We start from the raw sequence: 23382 nt of genomic DNA on the forward strand, positions 1-23382 counted from the left end.
CGTGGGGGCTTGAGTGTGTTCATTTGAAACAATTAAACTATTTCACGCCCCCTTGACAAATCAATCTAAGGAGACATGTGTTTGTGTTATGCAAAATTAACGGTAAGTTACAGTTTCCAAACATCCATAAAAAGTAACTTTCGACTTAAGCATTGGCTTTACCAATAATAACAATGCAACATATCACTCATATCAGGGTTTAACCTATTCTAAGCAGTATATATACTTAATGTGTAACTATAGGCCAGTGGTTCTCCACCAGGGGGCCGGGACCCACTAGGGGGCCTCAGCAAACTTCTGAGGAGCCTCAAAATGGCTTAAAGGTACTTAAATTAATGAATTATTACTAATATATTAAAATAATTATAACTCAAATCTAAATTAGAATGTAAACATTTAAGCCATGGTTATAATAGTTAACTAAAACCATAAAAATATTTCGCAGCGTGGAATAAAATAAAATACAAAACACATACAATGTTGTCCAAAGTGGACCCCATTGACATATATTATATGGACAAAGAAAAAACCCTGATATATTTAGCAAAATATGTTCTTTTGTGTTCCACAGATAAAATAAAGATTTGGAACAACATGAGAGTGGGTAAATGATAACAGGTTTTTTTTTTTATTATTATTATTTTGAGTGAAGATAAAATGCTAAATGACCTGTTTTGTCCAATACTTGCCAGAATCTTTGCCACATGATGGAGTGACTACAGGTGCATCCTCGCCAGCCCGTCCCGAACATCTGCGCCTGGTGCCTGGACCCCACCAGCCTATTGAACACACAAACACACTGTCACATGTGCTCACAAGAACATACACGCGACCCCAGAGATGGATCTGTCTCAGTGGGCACAGTGCTCACCAACTAAGACGGCATGGAGGGAGAGGGGTGGTTTGTTGTTTCTGTGTGTAAGTATGTGTATGAGGGTGGAACAGAAGGTGTGTGTGTGTGTGTGTGTGTGTGTGTGTGTGTGTGTGTGTGTGTGTGTGTGTGTGTGTGTGTGTGTGTGTGTGTGTGTGTGTGTGTGTGTGTGTGTGTGTGTGGAAGGGGAGGGGGGATTGGAGGGTGGGTTAAGTTTGAGTTTCAAAGCCCTGCTTGTTCGCCTATATTTCACACCACAGTGACATCTTAAAGACCAGACAGGCCTGGTTGCTCTGCCCTCTTTTTTCACATTCGGAGGGAAAGACAGAAGCTGGGGAGACTGTAGGAGGGGGGATTGAAATATATGTAAATAGCCCCCAAAGGGGATCCGAATTTTATGGGTTCAGAAATTTAGTTCAACCAACCTGAATAATCAAATGTGGGAACAAAAAAATACCCCCACCCAACTTACTAGCACTAACATCACATACTCCCCCAAAGCCCACACATACACTCTCTCACAGCCTCAGTTCTCCCCTCTTCGTCCAGCTATCAACAGCCCACGGTCATATAGTGTAATAGTACCAGAGAACAGGCTCCCATCGGGGTCTGCTAACCACACGAGTGAGACGAGAGGAAGATGAGGAAGGATTTTGAGGAAGGTGGAAGCAGACTTCATACCTGATCAGGCAGCACAGCCGGCTCCTGATTACAACACCATTTTCCCAGCGGGCCCTCTGCCTCATCCAGCACCTCTGAATATGGAGCAGATGGGCAGCCAATCACAGAATGGCTCTCTCTCACCTAATGACAGAATTAAGGCTTGTTTGGATCGATTTTCTCAGACTTTACAGGCTTTCTGGAGAAAACCACACAATGAGAAAACTGTATTATTGCGTGGGAGGTCTAGCATGTAACAGAGCTAAAAAAAAAAAAAAAAATCTTTTTGACAGATCTTAGGATTACACTGAGCTAGTGGTATGGGAACATTTTGAAGAGAAGTGTTTGTAGTCTGACCTTAAATTTTTATTTTTTTAAGATTCAGTATTATTAAATATATTGTAGGTAGAGATCAAATGTCCATAGCTATACTTTTGATACTATTTCATTATATTTATAATAAATACACACTACCATTCAAAAAGTTTAAGGTCCATGTCTTATATATCTAAGCTCTGAAATCTTGCATTGTTTTACATTTAGATTTGGCAAATTCTACTGTTTTTAAATGTGCTTTATTAATATTAAAAACTGGTAACACTTTATTTTACAGTGTCCTTGTTACACGTTACATGTAGTTACTATAGGAATTACGGTAGCACTTTATTTTACAGCCCTGTTCCCAATGTACATACTATGTAATAACTGGGTACTAACCCTGAACCTGCCCCTAACCCATGTAGTTACCTTATATTACCCAGTACTTTCTTAGGCAAGTACACTGTAAGAGCACGTATACTGTCAAATAAAGTGCAACCAGAATTATAAATTGTGCATAATTACATGCAACTAACCCCAAACAACACCCTATCCTAACCCTAACCCTATAGCAAGTACATAATTATTACTCAGTACTTAAATATATAATTACACTGTAACACGACATCTTAAAATAAAGTGTTACCAAACTAATGTGTCTAAACCAAATGCTATATTGTTATATCATACATTTCATGTAGAAAGAAGAAGTATATTCATGATCTTAAAGGTAATGTGCCAAAAGTAATACTGTTCTTACAATTTGGTGGTTTTCAGCTTAGAGTCACTGAAAATCAGGCTCTCCTCCCCTGAGTGTTCAGTGATTCCCCTGCCTTACAATGCCACCCTTTCCATTAGAAGGGTCTACACAAAGGGTTATGACACTCAGGAAGCCTTTGAGGGTCTAGAGCACAAATCCTTTGAGCTCTGTCAAACTGCATTACATCCTCAATATGCTGCTTGTGGAGTACTAAAGGATTATTAAGAAAGTCTTTCTAGTAATTATTAAGGGCTAATTTGCATGAGCAGTGAAATAAACATGTACCTGTTGTGCAGTAGTTCTCAACTGGTGAGTTCATACTCAAATTTGGTTACAGTCATGTTCTGACAGAAGTAAAAAAGAAAAGAAAAATGCAAATAATGTAAATGCAAATAATAAAATGCAACATATAATCATTTTAAAATGGGTAGAAAACTATATTTTGCTGATGTCAAAAGGTTGAGCATCCAATCAAACACTCCTGTTACAATAATGTATCTGTAGGTAGAAGTTAGACGCAGATTCCAGCATAAACAGGTTGCTTGTCACACATTCATCATCAAAAACCATGAAAAAACAATGCAACGTAAAAGAAAATTGACATTAAATGGGTTTGTCATTATGGTTGTCTTGATGCACATCACTTTGAGGAGAAGAGAGAACAGGAACAATCCCTATATTATCCGCCATATTCTTGGTCATATTCTTGGACCCCCCCACCCCCCCCCCAAAAAAAAAGACAGACATAAAGAGTGAGACACGAGAACAACACATCTAGGCACTAACACAGCTGTGCTCATTGAAGGTTGTGCTAAAACTCACCCATGCACACACACAACATTAAGCAAAGTCTCTTTCTTTAATTCCCTTCCTCTCACACACATCATCACGCATTGAAAACTTCACTGCATCAGTGTAAAAGAGGAGGCTGGCTATTGGGCCTCACACAAATCCCCGAGCCACCTTAAATCCCCAACTTTGACCCACCTGTCAGTCACTGAGGTGCACTGCTACTGAGCTTCTGCGGGTAGCGCAGCGCCTCTCACACACAGGCCTCTTTTACATTTCAACGGACTTAAGCTAAATACTAACGACTCCCAATCAAGAGACGTCTAAACACCCATCACCATCAGCACTTCGCATATTACAGCGTGTTTAGGACAGTCTAGAGACGATTAGGAAAAACCGAGAGGCACTTTGTTTTCGTTTTCAGGATAATAAATTTGCCTCCGCTTTACGTTGGGCGGTTCATTGCCTTCTATTTAATGCACAGTTAGCCATGATTATCCTTTTTTTAATGGAAAAAACTTTAAATAGTTCAAATTAATGGTAACACTTATTTACAATAAGGTTTCATTAGTTAACTACTTTTGTTAAAAACTAAGTATGAACAATACTTCTACAGCATTTATTTTAATGATAATTTTAACATTTACTAATACATTATTAAAATCAAAGGTATATTTGTTAACATAAGTTAATCCACTGTGAACTAACACGAACAAACAATGAACAACTGTATTTTTATTAACTAACGGTAACAAAGATGAATAAATAATGTAAAAAATTGATCATTCATGTTAGTTAATGTTAGTTACACGTTAACAAATGAAACCTTATTGTAAAGTGTTATCAAATTAATTCAAAATAATTTAAATAATTTTTAAAAAATCAAATAAAACCATTCAAATACTTTCTCATTTCTTGACAGTTTTGCTTTGCTTCTGATTCATTCAGTTTCGTCCGATTCATGTTTCTGTCTGCACTGAAACGAAAAACTTATAGTCTACTTGGTGAATTAATCTATAGATCATTTTGGTATGTTGCATTACTACTTAAAGCTATAACTGCTTTATCGGTAGCTTCCACAGGTGTTCACACAGTGTGTGCCAGAGGGCAAACATAATAAAGACAACTAGGCCTATACATCAATTTTATTCAGTGTTTGTTCACATGCGAAGGCAGTCTCCAGAATAATTAGTACATGACAACCAGCCTACACGTACATACCAGCTCTATGTAATTTGCAGCGAACACACCTGTCGAGACATGAATAACAAGATGCTCAGGTAAGATTGCCCCATAACACACCACACCAGAAGGACCATAAACCTTTGATTTTCATACTGTCACTCTGACACGTCTTTAGCGATTTTAGTCTAAACAGCACAAGCAGGTGCCTAAGCCAGGTGACGAGGAAAAGGAAAAGGAAAAGCTGATGCAGGCTACTCGCATTTACATGACAACTTAAGAAAAATGCTTTTTTATGACTCATTCAGTCACTAAATCACTCCTTTCCCTTTTTTATCCCATCGCCCTGGCTATTAAATCACCATCTTGACCCGCTGACCCAAGGCCCGGGCTGTAAAAAAGCCCCCCGTGGGTCACAGTCCTGATTGGAGCATTTGAATATGAAATGCGCTCGGCTGGGCATGGAAACAGCTCGGCGCTGCGAGGGCCACGCTGACCCCCAGGAGAGAGGCCCACCGATCAACGGTTCTGGGGACAGGGAGTTCTCACTCCCTCTCTCGTTCGCTCACCCTCTTTTTCAAACTCTCTAAGTATGGATTTACATGGCCTATGAGGAGGTAGAAAAGGAGAGAGGGATGAAGGGAGGGAGAAAGAGAAGGAGAGCATTTGAATAAGAGAAGAGGCAATTCCTGTTAGCATGACAAAGAGGGCTGCCATCATTCCTGATTGGTGTCACAGTGCGGCTCTATAGCCGGCCAGGCCCCCTGCGTGGCTTGATGTGTGGAGCTCAGGCATGTTTATGCATCCGAGGTGTGATATTTGCCGGGGGTTTGGAGAGAGGGATGCGAATTAACTTTTTGGGTTCGACTTGGAGGACAAAGTGCACAAAAAAAAAAAAGCTTTTCGTCTCATTTGGCCCTATATAGCACATTTTCAAGGCACTGGTAAAAAGGATATCACCTTAACCCGCAGTTAAAAGCCAAGACTGGTTTCCCACGAAACTGACATTTTAATTAGCTTTAAAAACCACAAAAATACTATTTTGACAAGTGGGTCCTAGGCGCAGTCAACATCGGCATACACAACGCTCAGTGTGATAAAAGAGGGGCAAAGAGAGGGAAAAAAGCTGGTATTCTGCGCTTTAACGCTGTGTTTTGTTTATTTTGTGTTATCTTCGACTACTGCTCATTAGCTGATGTTCCTTCTCACCCTTGCAAGTAGCTAGTCACACCAGCTACTGATCTTTCTACAAGCTCACTCACATGCTAATAGACCCTGGACTGCTGCTGTGAGTGACAGGCTGAAGTGGACAAAATAATAAGGCTGTTGATGTATGCGAGAATTTCAAAATATATCATATTATGCAATAGTGATTGAGACACTGCAGGCTAAACATAGGGGAGAACCAAAGAGTACCATACTTAAAAGCAGGACACAATAGCGGGTGACTGACTATGACATGAAATACCAAAACAAATACATATGTATTTTGTTAAGTTTTGTTGTATTATGGTCTAAATGGAATTCGTAATGCTATTGTGCTTCACATCTAATGAATTAAAGGGATAGTTTGCTCAACAACAACAACAAAAAACAAAAAAAACATCTGTCATTATTCTGTCATTATATCTGTCCCTTGTGTTGTTCCAAACCTATGACTTTCTTTCCTCTGATGAACACCAAAGAAAATATTTTGAAAAATGTCAATGGGGCCCTATGTTGTTTTGGGACTCAATTGTTGGGACTCAATTGGGACAACAAAAAAGTTGAAAAAAAAGGTGTGTAAATGATCCCTTTAACCATTACATTATAAAATGAAAATATACAGAATAAACAAGAAAACAGTGGGGCTCATTATCATTGTTTTATTGATTGAAAGTAAAGAAACTAGAGTGGGACACTCCATAAAAAGAAGTAGCCTACAAAAGGAAACACGTTACATTTTTACACCCCTCCAGACATGTCCTAATATGAGCCTTTGGCCCACAAATGCACATATCTCAGAGAACTGGCTGAATGACAATGGCAACTAATCAATAAACAAGTGAGCCACTTCTGCGTGGGGTCTTATTATGTGCATGGAGAACTTCTACAAGATGTTCACCTGAGTGAAGACATTCACCAATAACGCAGAGGATAAAAGAGAGAGTAATTGAAGAGAATGTCTAGTGAGTTGGACTAATGTACCTACTGTCCAAACATCCTCAAAACCCCTGACATTACAGACATGACAAGGAGACATCACGCAGATATAAGACCATTGTTCATCTGTCAATCTCTGTTTCTTCTTGATGACCCAAACCTACACTAATCAATATCTGTGGCCTAGATGAGAGTCCTAATCTCCTGTTTCACAGCCCTGCCCCCAACTCCATAACCTCTGTACTTCATCTATTGTCTCTACTTTTCCTGCTTTCATTGTCCTTGCACATATAGGTTGTTCATCACTCCATCAACATGTTCTCCTTGCACTATTTACAAACATATGTGGACTCAATCCCTAATTAGATGTTGAATATCTCAAGTGCTTCTTAAAAAACAATGTCTGATACTATGCTCAGACACTTAAATCTGCAACCAGTTTCAATATTTATTTAAATATTTCCAACCACTATCTGAACTAAGCTATTCATGTTCGTTTTTTTTAAACTGTATACTCTTGTACGTCAAAAGCTTTCTAGTCCATTTTATATCTCTGAAGGAATTTTAGGAGAACATCTGAGACAACGTAGATAAATAAAACCAATAAATAAATCAATAAAACAAATCATTCAATAAAACCAACACTCTCATGGCAATTTGTATGTTTTGGCGAATTGGTGGCTAATTCAGACAATCCATTTGCGTATGATATACTTACGCCCCACTGACAGTTAGGTGTAGAGGTGAGATTAAGGGGATCTTTACTTCATTACTGTTTTTCAAAATCTTGTTTTTCCTAATAAAATAGTTATGAGATCGGGTTGAATACAACTTAATATATAGGTTGAAAGGACAATCTGTCATTTTCCCCAGGGTTGACATGTCCCTAAAACAGTCCCATCTACCCTAATGTCACTCAAACTCCACCCAATTCCATCTTGGAGAGGATGGGCTAGAGATAGGCACCCTAAAACCTGTTTTCATCCTGCGTCAGAGAAACTCCCAGCACCTGCTCCACCCAAGAGAGCGTTAAGGGCAGGGTAGTTCCATGTTCAGGGAAATTTCCACACGCTCATTTTAAGGCTCCACGACTCTACGAGGGGTTTCACTCAAATATTGTAATGAGCAATTCCCCTTAAGGCCACTACTTCTCGCTGCGGTTGACAAGAGAAGCTCTAGGGAGATATTTAAAGAATAAACTCTATCCCAGATATTATAAATGTGCAGTGTTTAACATAGATAAAGGAAAGACTTGATTGGTTGCACAAGAGAAATGTTAATGTGTTATTATAATTGGTGGTTAGCTGTGAGAACTTTGTTGACAGGAATTTATGAAACATGGAAAAGAAATGTCCTGATGTTGGACAAAACTAAACTACATTCATGTCCTAAACCTCTACAAAATATTACATTTTGCAAGTCAAAGGGCACATAGTCCCAAGAACGACACTGTGAAACATTACATAAAACTCTTTAACAGAGATCATATTACAATATAATATCACTGAAAGGATTTTAGTCTAAACTGCTCTTCTCTCTGTATGCATCGCATTAGAGACAGTCTTTTATTAAAAGGGTCTGTCCCCTTGTGTTAAGACTCTATTAATTAGAATTATTTACTCTACACTGACATCAATGCAAGTCACTTGCACCTGGACTGCAGGGCCAAGCCTGAATTGGAGCGGCAACCGCCCTTTAAACCTCCCATTCTACATTCTTTGTGGTTGTGTAATGCCACAGAGATCCAACCATGGCTGTAATTACCAACAAAAATCTGAATAATTGGAGAAGAGAAGCAAGTTGGCACATTCCCCTACACTAGATTTGCGATTATCTTTAAATGTCAAATAAAACTGACACTATTCATATCTGAAATCTATAACAATGTTTATATCTGATAAATACACGTCACTGTTAAGCCTTTTGGAGCTTCTTCACTCTTAAAGAGAAATGTTCTTAATTAGAATCTGGTTCAATAAATATCTATGAAACCTTTCCAATATACAAAAGATTCTTCATATGGAAAAATGTTCTTAAGATTAATAAAGTTCTCCACACAAATAAAAAAAAAGTTATTTTAAGAACTATTCTTGAAAGATGATTTAATGGCATTACTTCGAAAAGAGCCTTAAGAGTGTTGGGGGGAATGAGTAAAGCAATGCTGAGACTGATGTAAACTAAAGTGAAAAGTGAAACTAAAGTGAACAAGGCAGCAACACTTATTTAGCACATGAACTTAAAACGCAGAGAGGAACCAAAATTGTGACACGTGCTGGAAGAAGAGGAAGAGGTTAGATTTACGTGAATAATGAGGTACCAGAACAGCAAACATACAATAGTACCACGAGACAATAGCCATAGGCAGGAGAGGTGAGCCTGTCTCTTAGATAAAGTGCAGGAGAATGGACAGATCTCTGAGGTGGGATGAGACCGTGAGGGTCAGCTCAAAGTCCTGACCCCGTAAGGATTGGATGCTATTTTCCCACGGCGAGAGCTGATCTAAAAGGGGCTCGTCAACGACATCTGCCCCAGTTCAGGGAGATTAATTCACCCCCACACCTCGACTCCACTCTGTCCCCACAGCCCACATGAGACTCACTCCAGTGGACAGGCCCAACAGCAATGCCTTGAGCCAGCCTGCTAATCAATACTAGGATATTTTGTTTTTTAGAACACAACGCCACAGCAAGTCCAGTCTGGCACCACCGAAATACCATAGAGCCTGTTCACTTTATTTTTCAAACACACCCATTTCTTCAACTGACATACTGTAATCTGTGTACATTCGTTAACAGCAATACTGGGGGGGAAAACACCCACTAGAGATTTGGAATGAGGAGTTCCTAATGAGAGTTGCTGAGCAGGTTCAGTGAATGAAATTGATACAGGGCTTCTGCCACTTTTTTATTCTTAGATTGGCACATATGTATATGGAATAACCATAACAATCAGGAAAAAACAGGAAGGTATATGGTATGAATGATTATATACAAATATATCAAAATTATCCATTGGCAGAAAGAAAGTGAGAAAGCTTTCTGACTCTACTCCTATCTAACTCACTGCAAATCCAGCGTGCATGATTGCAGTAGGGTGCAATTATGTTAGTTTGGGAAAAGGGTTAAACAAACAGCTCCAGTGAGGTCATAAGCAGATGGAAGTGGGGATATGCCTGCACTTGCTGAGTGGGCACAGTGCTCCACATGACTGAGCGAGCAAGAGAGAGAGAGAGAGAGAGAGAGAGAGAGGGCCCCACTCTTTGCTGGGACCTAATGCATTATGCTATCAGGCCTACCGCTTCACTCATATGAGTACTTAATAAATTCCTTCCTTTTAACTGGCAATTGGATACATCAAGTTAAAAAATATTGTGATTGTGAATGTAAAAAAAAAAAAAAAAATCCCAGCATATTCATATCAGGCATATGCAACATATTCACCACTGCTTCTCACATAGTTTCTTTAATTTTTTTTTTAAGAATTAGGAAGCATGATTAGCTGATACGCAGTCTCAGACACACTAGAATGACTTAAGACCCTGCCGCTGATTTCAGGGAGGTCCGTTTAATCTGTTGGCATCCATAGAGGTGCACAGGGCTAATCCAAGCACAGCAATGAGGCATGGATCAAACCTGTCAGTGAATGTGGGAAAGACAGCAGCCAGTGCACTCAATGGCTCAGGAGAATAAATGCCTTGAGATGCTTGAGATTTCTGTTGCACACTTTCAAAGTGTGACAGCATCATTTAAAAATATCGTTTCATATAGCTGTTATGAGAAATCTCAAAATAATCTAAAAAATAGTGCAAAAATACTGAAGTGACATCAGAATCTGAGTTCTTAAAGTATTCCTTATACACTCTTAAAAACAAAGGTTCTTTATTGGCCTCTACAATTCCATGAAGAACTTTTAACAACTGTGGAACTTTTTCCTTGCAGAAAAGGTTCTTTATATTGGAAGTTCTTCATGTGGTTCATTGATCTGACTGTTCACTCAAAGGTTCTTTGGGGAACCGAAAATGGTTCTTATATGGCATTGCTGCAAAAGCCCCCTTTTGGAACCTTTATTTTTAAGAGTGGACATATATCTCTTGCTTGAGCATTTGGGTGAAAATGTAAATAGCTTAGATTAAATTAAGAAGGGTCATTTTACAACGGCAGGCTATTCATAATGCAATATGTCCTGAGAGTTTTTAAAGTTAAGTTGTTGCAAATCAGTGGGTTTGATTCAGAAAATGTAGGGTGCTTTGCAGAATGGATAATTATTGAATGTAAATGAACAAGTGATATTTCAAAGACAAGTTAAATCAAGCATCCAAAATCCTCAGTTGGAAAATCCATATCGGAACACCCACTTTTTCAGCCTAATGTTATTGGAAAACTTACTATCACTAAGAACTTTATTCTTTAGTTCTTTACAAAATCATCTATGATTTTAAAAACCAACACATTGATCTAAAAAATGCATTTTATAAAATGCATTTATATTTTAATCTCCTATAAAATGTATAGGCCTATATCTTTATAAGATAATTTTTGTTGAACCAAAGATGTTGTAAAGAGCCATTGAAGAAGCTTTATTTTTATGAGTGCATGGTACACAGTACATATAGGCTACTATACATATTATATATTGAGGACTCAATATGGAAATTACACCCTAAATTACAAAAGGCAGTCCGAAACGGCCTTGTATGTTCCTCCTCTCCTTGGCCAACTACAGCAAAACAGATATGGACAAAACGGTCCCTTGACAAACACACCAAAAGACAATATGGTGTGATATTCAAATCATGCACAAAATAAGATACTCAAATATTTAACCTCTGTCTGACCCCACAAAAAATCGGCCACACTTGGAAACTCATAAAGTGAAATGGCAGAGAAATTATCCCTGTATTAATTAATTTCTTATTATGAACATAATTATCAGAATTCATCCGCAGTTTCATCGTCTGGTTCTGACAAATTCAAGGGATTAAATATATTTATAGTTAACCATAATTATACAAGTAATTTTGAGGAACTGTGTGTACCTAGACGAGTCAACAAGTGAAAATGCAGGAGGAAATTACACACTTTAGAAAATATTTGCATGACAGTTCATGTAAATTTTTTTTTAATTTTTGCCCCTTTTAAGCGTTTATGATTTTGCACGTTGTTTATTTTTGTGTATTAGGCCTATATATTCTTTAAAATTATAAATCTCTCATCAGTAAAGTGTATCTAAACAACGAATATAAGTTCTATGTTATGGTTAGTAGGCCTATAGTAGGCTATTATCGGGACTACGGCAAAAATATAGGCTACACCGGTCGAACTTTAGGGGAGAAAGCCATCCGGTATTTAGGAACATAAATTATTTATAGAATAATATTTATAGAGTCATTTACAGAACAATTGTATTTCTAAGCATTTGAGAGGCATAAAAATATGCTATTGGCTGTTTGATGAGAATGTTTAAAACCAATTCACGCGTATTAACATCTGCTTGGTAGCGAGCGAGCGTGTCTGAATTCGCAAATTTACTCTTCATTTAACCGATCGCCTCAAATTACCACATTTGGGTTCAAGCGAATTTGACAAAGTCACTGGTTTCCCGGTAGACAAACGATTTGAACAACCAAATTAAAACCTGAAGTAAAAAAAAAAATTGATATCTAGTCATAAACTTTTTTTGTAAAACAAATTTATTCATTTAGTCTTAAGTAGAAACGTCAGTTTAAATAAAACTCTCAGTCCCACACAATGGATTAACATGATACTGCCATAACATCACAGAAAAGGAAGATTCACAAAACAAGAGTGGAACATTTCAGCAAAGACGTACAGTGGTTCACAAGCTTTAAAAAAAAACTCACTATAAATAAAACAAACTTTGCGCTTGCGACCAGCACAGTCTTTCATTTCAATAAAACCTAGTTCATAAATGAACAACAAAAAGACTACACAGATTTGGACAAAATCGACATTCTAAAAATAAGTGTAAACATTTATGAGTGAACATACTCTCTCCCTCCATTTTTTCTTTATTTTTTTTGTTTTTGAAATACAGCCTCTTCACGAAGCCACGTGCCTTTTTCATAAAGACAAACTCTGGCGGCAAATAAGTCAGAAGTCCAATATTCTTCTACGTTGATTGCTTTACAGCTTATGACAAAAGCTCCTCTGCAATGCAATTTATTCTCAAGTCCCAGATATGTCGTCATAAAATGCTTTCAAACGGACAACTCATTGAGATTAAAAATAGTTTCTTTTTTTAAAAACGAAATTGAACTTCGATTCTTTTTTGCAAACCAAAATGTTCAAGTATCCGAAGTACTTAGTCTTTTTAGGAGTCTTTCAAATGTGGGTTAGGGGTAGCGTTCCGTTCACGCCAGTCCCTGCGCTTTGATAGTGCGGATGAACGCTGTGTAACCGACTGGTCTGTAGACTGGAGTGCTCGGCGCTGTCTCCTCCGGGGGGCAGGTACATGCTTATCATATCCCTCAGGTCTCCCAAACAAGCACGCTGAGAGTGAGAGGTTATGGCCGGAGGAGGAGAGCTGGGTTCCGTCTTGCACACTGAAGCCATGGAGCCCAAACCCATTGCACTGGAAGTTTGCTGCGTGTATGCTGGTGACATGCTGTACGTGGACGCCGCGTTCATGTAGGTCTGGGCCGTGGACATCATCGGGTACTGAAGTCCAGCCATGTCGTACCGGTGCATCTGCTGAATCTGGGGGCTGTTCATGCTGGGATGCTGAGTGTAGGCCAGCTGGTCCTGCATGAGGGAGTACGCGCTGTTCGTCCAGCCGTTCATGTGCGTGTAGTCCATCCGCTGGCCCACCGAGACGGCACTGTTGACAGCGTTGGCACCGGGCGCCAAGAGTCCTCCGGGCAAGGAATACTTGTCTTTCTTCAGCAGGGTCTTGGTCTTCCTGCGGGGACGGTATTTGTAATCCGGGTGCTCCTTCATGTGCATGGCTCGTAACCGCTTGGCCTCGTCAATGAAGGGTCTCTTCTCGGCGTCAGTCAAAAGTTTCCAGTCAGCACCGAGGCGCTTGCTGATCTCAGAGTTGTGCATTTTAGGATTCTCCTGTGCCATCTTCCTCCGCTGACCGCGAGACCACACCATGAAAGCATTCATAGGCCGCTTCACCCGGTCCTGGTCGTTGGCACTGTTGTTTTTGCCGCCGGCCGCCGAGCCCGTGTTGGACTGCGGAAGGGGGCTTTTAATCTCGGTTTCCATCATGTTATACATTCAAACTACTTAAAAGTGGTGCCTTAAAAGCACTCGAAAGACAACGCTGAAATTTAAAGAGTCTCACAAAATAAAGTAGTCGGTAGTCAGTCAAAAGTTCAGAGAGCAAAAACTCAAGTCACATAAGCACCAAACTAAAGTTTCAAATGTCTCCACACCAGTCCCGTGAGTCTCACTCTGCTCTGCCACGGAACTCTGAAAAGTTGTGCGCTAAGCTCAGCTGTTAATAGAGGCTCGGCCATGTGATTTGGATTGACAGCATAACAATGAGCTCAGCGCCGACCAATCAGAGAGAGCATCACACTCCGCCATCCAAGCAGCTCGCTGTCCGGGCACCGCTGTGTTTCGGGATGCACTTTAAGTGGGATAAAATACATAAGTGGCATCTTTGCACTTTGACAGTAATCACTTTGCAAATATTGTTTTAAAGCGGTCGTTATTTAATGGAAAATGTTAGCCTTCCTTACCCTACTTTTGTAGCCTACCGATAGGGTTAAATAAATATTGTGAATTCCAAACTTTCATACGGAAAATGCGGAAACTGTTCAACGTAAAAAATAAAGAAAAAGAAGCATGAATTTAATTAAATTAAAGGCAAGAATCCGGTTAGATTCTACTTAATGAAATCAAACGTTGCCTAGCTATAGGATAGCCTATTGTAAACTTTGCCTTACACTGGCACGACAAAGGCACGATAATAATTAGTAATTACACAAATAATAAGAATCAAATAATTTAATTCAAAGTTCGATCTTAAGCGACATGACAACCATGAGCTAATGCAAGCTTGGGTTTTGGTTGGCTAATTTTTTTTTTGCCCTGCCTTATGCACAGAGTTAGACAGTGGGAATTAAAGCTCTTAAAACTGACATTGATTAAAGGGACTTTTTAACACTTGTAAAATTACTCAACTATAGTAAATATTATAATAAACTACTGAAGAAGCTATTTGCATTCTTTGTCTCAATTTATTCTAACTTTCATTTGACATCTCAGTAGTAGCATATAGCCTATAATTTGCAGGTTTACAGGTTGAGCTGAAAATAACGCCAAGCTAATTTTAATTAAAAAAAAAAAACATTAAACAAAATAGTTTTGAGTTTTAAAAACACACGTCGCAAATCTTGCCAAGTGTCTACAAATAAAGTGCAAATACAAAATTAATACAGTAACGCCCCCCTGTGGATGAATTTTGTAATGTTCTGAAGCAAAACTATGTGATGTGATGTGACTATCTACATACAACTACTTTTTAGAACTGCCACGTCAATTTGGAGTGTATGTTAATTAGGCCTATTTATTTTTGCATTACCAATTATTGCTAATTGCAAACATTGCGCGTTTTATCGGCTATATGATTTAAATGACTCGAGTAGTAAGACGTGTTGGGTTGGGAGAGGTTTTCAGTCTCCCGGGGAGAAATTACACCTTCGAAAGGGTCAGTAGCCTATTAGCACACCGTCCATCGAGAAGAACATCGACATTTAACACATTCATCGCCACTGAGACTGAACGATTACAGCACTGAATATTCACGATGGGCTTTTAACACCACACACTAACGACTCAACCATTTAGAGAAGTTTCACCGTGTGTGACCGATTTGGACACGAACACCAACACCATGTCTCCGTTATTTACTTTCCAAACTGGTCTTAACAAGTGCAACTTGCAAGTGTTGTTAGGCCTACTCAATGCAGTTATTCAAGCCCGAGGTTTAGCCTACATTATGCAAAGCATTATAATAATTCATGATATAGCGCAATTTAAAAGAGCGATCGGGTTATTTGATATAGAGAAAAAAATAAAATAAAACATTGCCCAATTATAAATACGATTGTGGGTGGTCAAGTTAATTTGAAACGTCAAATAAAACACTAGTAGCTAGCATTCGTGATTAGAAAACAAAGTTTCACTGAAAAATTATCATGGAGAAACAGCCATATCCAAAACGGGAAACCAGTGGATCTTTTTTTTTTTTCAGTCGCTTTCAGTTTCATTAGAGAGACAAAGTAAATGTGTCATTTGGAACATCATTAGTCACTTCAGGCTACATTAATATGAATAGCTGTGCACCAGCCCTTATATGACAAAAGTTCTAATTAGAGACTTATTCCACGAAACCGGTGATTTATCCGAGTGGTTTCAGGAACATATCCTCTTGTAATCTGCTTATGGAAATGTGTGGAGACAGCGGGAATAGGAAAACTCCCAGTTACCCGGAGCTCGGTAATGATGGCTTCTGTTCTCCAAATTTCCTAATTAACGTGAGCTAAGGCCGAGGACCACCAGGAAAGCCTTCCAGTGTTCAACATCATTGAGCTCCGAAGGCTTCCGAAAATCACTCACGTGTATGATGGTGGCAGTGAATTGTCCATTAGTGTAGTAGGCAATAGCGACTGTTCAAATGACCAGAATAGACTAAAACTGCCACTGTGTAGCAGATAAATAAAAATCACAAATCAGCATGTGATTTTTATTGAAAGCATAAGATGGAAAATTAATACATTACAGTTAATTATTGTCTAATATGTCACATCAGACCTGAGAAATTAATAGTTTTTATTAGCTGGACGTTTTAACAACTCGTTCTGTCTTGATGAACTATTGGGAGAGACCCACAATACCATAACAAATCACCACAGGACTTCTATTCTTTATCACCGTTTTTTCTCGAATCCGTGTCTATTCACTTGTTAATTAGCTCAACTTTAACAATTAAAGTGGAAATAAATAATAAGCGCACACAGAGTCTCAAGTATTTTTACAGAGTATTTTTAGTACACTAAGGTTGGTAGGCTATAAGTTCAAATAAGTGCACTTGATGTTGATATAGCCTAGGTAGTCAAATAAGCCTGCACGCGACACACCCGCTTTAAAAATAATAATAGCTCGAGCCACAATTATGTGGGAAAAACTATGAATATTAAATGATTTTTTACGGGTTAAAATGGGATTATTTACCATTTAGGTAGACAAGAATACTTGTTGCCTATTATTTGCACTTTAAAAATGGCTATAGGGTGGCTATAAAATTATCCCGATTAAGTGTAAAAAAAAATACTAATTTTTAATAATAGTATTTGTCTACAACATATGAATAGCACAATAACTGTAACGTTAAACGACGCCTGTAGCAAAAAACAATAGTAGGTAGCTTACTAAAATATAGATATTTTAAAAGTCTTTATAGCTAATCTTCACCTCCGATTTTTGAGATCAAATGTCCCCGAAACATTAAGCATTTCTCTGGAGTCCATTTGAATGTCATCACCATGAATTAATAACTTTTTTGTTTCAATTCACTGGCTACGAATAAGGACAGAGTTACCATGGTTAACAGAATGATTTTTCAATTGCAGGCACAATAAAGACCGTCTCATTGAGATTTGCATGATTTTTGAACCGAATATGCAAATGAAGATGCAATTTCACCACGGTCTGTTATTCCTATTGTATTTCGCTGAATGGTTGCGTCCCCTCTGGTTCTGTGACACTGGTAAAATAATATTCACTGGTCAATTAAAGAAAAGAGGCTTGGATCTGACCTTCTTTCAGATGTCACTGTGAACTATAGGAATGATATCCCGTTTTATACTTGAAACATATGAGTCCGGTCCTTAAAATAAAGCCAACAGTGATCATTGCTGTAAAGCTGAATATGCAAAAGAAAAAGAGAAACAACAACGCAATTTTTGTTTCCTATCCTATCTTACTTGAATTTATCACAAGCATTTTGAGTCACTAACGCAAATGCGCTGCTTGTCTGTCAAATTATTGCCTATATGGCTACATTTTAAACTTTTCATTTAGGCTATTTTAATCGAAAAACAAGTTAATGTGCGCGTTTCTGATAATTTACAACACCTTTGCAATCGAAACAAATAATTTAATGTTCGTTTTGGTTTAGATTCCAGATACATAGCTATTACAAGTCTTGCTTCCTCACACACATCGTCTGTCCAGAGCTTGTTGCTCTGTCACTTGCTGTGGACAATTACCGACTATCGAATGAACAACATGGGACTCAAAGCCACTAATGCGACAGCCAAATTTAGACATCACAATCAATCCAATTTTCCCTCATTGTCATAATAAAATAAAAAAAAAATTTTTTTTTTTTTTTTGAAGTTTCTATTTCTAAATGAGTGAACGATATTCATTTCATTTAAATTCCCAACTAGGCCTATTTCAGACTTTATACTGAAAATAAAAACTAGATCAGAATGAAATTGTTTTAGCATTAGAGACTGAAACATTTTTCTCACTGATATTCCAACGTTATCTATCCGTTTCATTGAGTTTCTTCACCATTAAAGGCAAGTCAGATTCAGTACCTGCAGGGAATGTACAGGTAAACCACAGGTAAGGCACTGTTGAACACTAGAACACATGATCCATTGATGTCCACAGCCTGTTATTTAACTGTTTTGTCTCTTGGTATATACAGTCTGAGAAAAGATAAGCACGGTTACCTGAAAAAGAAGAAATGTCCATCACACTCAAGATTTAAAAGGATATAAAGGCATCACTGATGCAGAAGACATACCATCTTAGTTGAGATGGTGTAGTCCTGTCTGTCATGGAATACAGCAAACTAAAGTCCCTCCAATGCACGCCTATTGTGTTTATGCACTGTAAAATTAAATTATATGATCAATAAGTTATGACAATAATATGTTTTTACATTGCTTTAACTTATCAGTTATAATAAGTTAAGAAATGTTCAACTTTTTTTTAGTTATGCAAGATTCAACAAATTTTTTAACGTCAGTTTAATTTAATTTAAGTTGAAATGTCTTAAACGTTGATTGTACTTAATTTAAGGCAGCCTTTTTTTTATTAATTTTTTTTTTTTTTTTTACAGTTTTTGCACTTTAAATGTCTTTCTTTACTATAGAATCGAGGCATGACCACCTAAAGCTTGTGCATACATACAAATACAGATGTGGGGTTTTCTTTTCAACTACCCTTTTTAAATTGTTCAGATGTATATGGCAATTGTTAATATGCATTTACAAAGAATACGATCATTTTCACCGCAAAGCACACAATATATAAGAGAAGTGCGTTGCAACAGAAGAATCAAGGCATGTTTGAGAAGCTCTTTAGCCCAGTCGATGATAAATAGGATTTGTGATCTAATGCAGCATGAAGCTAATGTGCACACATCATCTGCTGGGACATTAAGACATGCAGCACATGCTGTGAATACACAGTCCCTATTTGCTCCTCAATGACAACATTTTTCTACAATATCTTTAACTTTCAGGAGGAAAATTTTAGCGAAACATTAATAAAACCCCATTTAGTACATGATGCGTTAAATGAAAATAGTTTTAACTACATTTATTCTAACCCGGTGAAAGCTAATTTCAATTAAAGCGCTGATTTAATTTAGCAGAAAATTACTATAAATATAGTTTTGATTAAATCACTGAGCAAATTCTAATAGCACAAGCAATTGTCTTTGAGTTTAGAGGTGTTATTAGATTTGGCTGAATGTATCTGTGAAGGAATTTTTCAAAGTGTTAAAGCGGTGTCTCTGTCTCCTGCACATCAGCATGTGATAATGTTTATAATGTCTCTAGTTTAAGTGCCTGTCAGAAAAACGATTAGGGTATCATGTGAGTCATGACTGGAGCTGTTTAATTATTTTAAAATGAGAAAATTCATTTCTATAATTTAAATAAAAAACATAATTTTTCAAAATATCATAGTGAGCATCCTGAGCAAAACACAGCACGCATTTTTGTTAACTCCATGTTGTCTTTTATCAGTCAGACTTGCAGAAATGGACAAGAATTGCCATCATTGAAATGCCATCATTGGCTGCTATAGGCTAATTACAAACCTCATTATTTTCCATGTATCTTTTGAATCATTTCCATGTTCTACAGTTTCTCCAAAACAATAGAAACTTTCTCCTTTTTTGTTTAGCAGAGAATGCTGAGTTGTCTGATTTTGCTTTGCACCAAATGTGGCAAGCAGATGGCTTTTGTTTTAAACATAATTAAGATCCCACTAATCTGGTGCCTTTTAAAAATGAAACAGTCGCTTCGTCAGGCCTTCATTAGTTAAGATAATATTGTGGAAATGCACAATTAATTTGCAGGCTATATCTTTAATTAATTAAATACACCCAATTTTGTAATATGATTAATGCCACAAGTTGTTATCTCTAAATTATTCTAAAATTAATACGTAGCGATAATACTTTATGCATTATTAGCGAGAACTGAGGTTTTGGCTGTGGCAAAATCCTGAAGAACTAATTACGCAGGGTAATTTATTGAATCTCGAGGAAAGAAACAAACAAGTATAAATTGATATATTAATCATGGGCTTCATTACGTTAATCTGCGAGTGATTTGAGGTGAAAATGACAAATCTCTGTTGAGCGCCGAGCACTTGATAATGGAGATACTGGCTATAAATTTACTCTACATAAAGGCCTCATTAAAATAAGCATAATTTAATTAAGAGTTAGCCATCGCCCTCCAAATGCATTAATTACCTTGGGTGTGATGAGATGAGTTTTGGGATTACTGATGATTTCATTACGGCCAGTGTTGCTGCTAACTGTGGCAGGGACCTGCTGTTGTTGACAGGATAATGGATTGGGTGCCTGGGGATGAATCTGTTCACCTTGGCACAGAGAGACACAGAGGAGACACAGAGGACTACACCGGACCCCTATAGGTGGACACGGTCCATAATATTTGATAATTGTTAATCCTGAAAAATTACATCATAGCTTTAGTCCACTAACATTTGTATACTTATTAGACTCATTACTTTGGTTGCTCTGCTTTGACCTGGCAGGGAGGAAAGTCTGTTTGTAATCTGAACAGTGACCCAAAATGACCCATTTAAAGGGTCCTTCAAGAGCAAATGTGCATTACTTCCTTTATCTTTTTTTATCATGTATACGCGCTTGCCACTAATATGGCAGTCTGCCATCCTGCACACAAACGCACTCTTTCTTCCGCTCTCTCGCTACTGCTGGGGTGAGAAGGGCGCAGTAGGGCTGACAGCTCAAAGCCCTGGAAACTGACATGTCAATGGCAGATCCAAGCTGTTGCGGTTGCACTGGCGGGGACACGTCGCAGACACTAACTGCTTCCTCTTGGCGACAGCCTGACAAAGACATTCGGCTACCTTTCAGAGCTACACACATCATGTGTATATGGCACAGACAGAGCACTGATCCATATCTTTAGTGGCTTGTGTCATCATTTATCAATAATATTGAATTTGTTTTTGTCAAAATTTGCCTGCCAACATATTGGGCAAGAAATGAGATCGTAATCTCAACAGGTCCAATATGATAGCCTACATTTAACGTTTTTAAAATTTAACTAAAAAATGAATAACTTTTTGGAATCTAGAATCTTGCTGAATATTAGGAAGTTTGAAGTCTTTAATCTGAACACTCAATACTGATAATGAAATAGGGCAATGGTCATGAATGTTCTTTAGGGAGTACTATCATCCAATGATTAATTCATGATGCAGAATGAGAACAACCGCTTTAACAAAAAATAACTCAACAGAATGACAGCCTATGACTTAGTTTTACAACAGGAGTACTCACAGATAAGTTAAGTGTATTTGTTTTAATAAAAAGTTTTTAAATCAAACCGTTTTACTCTGTGTAGCCATTGGACTGAACTGAAATGCTAGCAAAATCCAACACCCCCCCCCCCCCCCCCCTACCCCTGAACTAGCCCCCCCCCCCCCCCCCCCCTTACCCCTGAACTAGCCCCCCCCCCTCCCCCCTCCAAATGTACTCCAGCCCACAGCTGCAGTTTTCCAGAAAGACACTCACCGCTGCACAGTCGCTCTTCTCAATCCTTCTTTCTGCATTTAAGGTCCTGCATACTGTTCCACTGAAGAGAGTCGGGTAAGACTCTCAAACCATGCCGCTTTGAGCCGAGACGAGAGAGAGAAGGGCAGGCGAGCTGCAGTCTTCCTTTCCGCTCAGTGCTGAGCCAAGCCCTCCCTGCACTGGGCACCATCGCATTCAGCCAAGATTGCTTCATACAAAAGTTGACAATGCCCCAGTGAAAGCCATTGTTGATATTCAACATTTTTTAAATAGCTGAGCAGAATGGACAACATGGCAGACCACAAAACTTGGTAGGGAAACTGACCTGGAGCTCCTGAAAAGCACCACGGCATATGACAGAGAAACGACTGAGAGAGTCTGAAATAAAACAAAACAGAATGTTATTGCTCAGGGTTGCTGCAGGACTGGGGCTTGTTACATGGGTTTTAATCTAAGAAATAATTGAACGATTAATCTTTTTTTTTTTAAAGTTAGTTGCAAACACAACACAACAGTACCAATTCAAAGCAATGCAAACGTGTTCCTAACTTGCTATATAAATGATGACCTTTCTGTGCTCATCCATTACAGCCTTTAATTGTTTTTCTGATCGTCTTGATGGCTCCTGGCTGTAAATGGTGTTTTATTTCCATCTTTGTCAAAATGACAGGCATAGATTAATAAAGACATTTAACACAGCCCTCACAACCCATCTGTCAATATGCAACATGGGGCAATAGAAGGCTTACATAAACAGAGGGAATTCTCATAGATTAATTTGACTGCATAATTATGTATGTGTGAGGTAAAGAATTTCTGTTGTATTTGTGTTGTCTATCCAAAGAGACATCATTCATTTAATTAGAAAAAAGATTTTTTTAAAAACACTACTACCATGACCCCACCCTTAGCCCCATCTAAGGGCCATCAACGCATTCACACCCTACTGACCACAGGCGGCTGTTAAGCACATCATTACCATACATGCCACAGGGGGCAGTTTTGTTTCACTAAGATTACATTGTTACACAATATAAAAATAGAGAATTTAACTGCTGCCACTTACATTGCACATTTGTTTTCCAGTAATTATGCTATAATCAAGTAAGTTCATTTGGACTGCTGTGAGGTGTGCTCCGCATCCATTCTGTGTGATTTCCAAGGGTTTAAAGTATGGGATTAGTCACCTGGAAAACTGGCCATCTGAGCGGGAGGAGGCCACTAGAATTGCATAATTACATTGATCAGGGGCAAATTACAGCCTTGACAGCAGAGGCCGGCCCAGTCTGATCTTACAGGGGTGTAGGGAAAGAGAGAGCAAGCTGCAGGGAGAAAGAGAGATCTTCCTGGAAATATACGTCAGTGGCACTCATCTCAAACCATTAACTGCCATCAAAGAGCTTATTTTACTCTGCACATTACACCCAATCCTACTCGTCCAACCCCCTCCATGCTGCACTGGATGGAGAAGCCTGGTGGGAAAACGACATTCAATCTGCTGGCCGCCCCATTCAGGCCAAATTGTCAAATGATGGCTTTCCGCCTCTAAAGTTTCAGGAAGTGAAAGGTGGCACCGGCCCTGGGCTGA

General features: G+C 38.4%; 1 protein-coding gene and 1 long non-coding RNA gene across 3 annotated transcripts; both read right to left on the bottom strand.

The window, feature by feature from the left end:
* Nucleotides 1–436: 436 nt before the first annotated feature.
* LOC130069658 (uncharacterized) lies at nt 437–22188 on the bottom strand. 2 transcript variants are annotated; one of them, XR_008803787.1, is made up of 5 exons: nt 22120–22188; nt 21795–22002; nt 20481–20659; nt 1553–1675; nt 437–779 (listed from the first exon to the last, which is right to left on the bottom strand). It is a non-coding gene; the product is annotated as an uncharacterized LOC130069658 (long non-coding RNA). The 2 variants fall into 2 exon arrangements; XR_008803788.1 differs by lacking the exon at nt 20481–20659.
* Nucleotides 12122–14254, bottom strand: sox3 (SRY-box transcription factor 3). The gene has a single exon (XM_056233670.1). It carries the CDS (start codon nt 13961–13963, stop codon nt 13064–13066), a length of 900 nt encoding a protein of 299 aa, XP_056089645.1. The 5' UTR covers nt 13964–14254; the 3' UTR covers nt 12122–13063.
* Nucleotides 22189–23382: the final 1194 nt, after the last annotated feature.

This window comes from Rhinichthys klamathensis, unplaced genomic scaffold, assembly GCF_029890125.1.
Source record: "Rhinichthys klamathensis goyatoka isolate OS25496 unplaced genomic scaffold, OSU_Roscu_1.1 h1tg000375l_1, whole genome shotgun sequence".
Taxonomy (NCBI): domain Eukaryota; kingdom Metazoa; phylum Chordata; class Actinopteri; order Cypriniformes; family Leuciscidae; genus Rhinichthys; species Rhinichthys klamathensis.

Coding starts and splice junctions, on each gene's coding strand:
- sox3 (XM_056233670.1), bottom strand. CDS start 13,963: ATGTATAACATGATGGAAACCGAGATTAAAAGCCCCCTTCCGCAGTCC.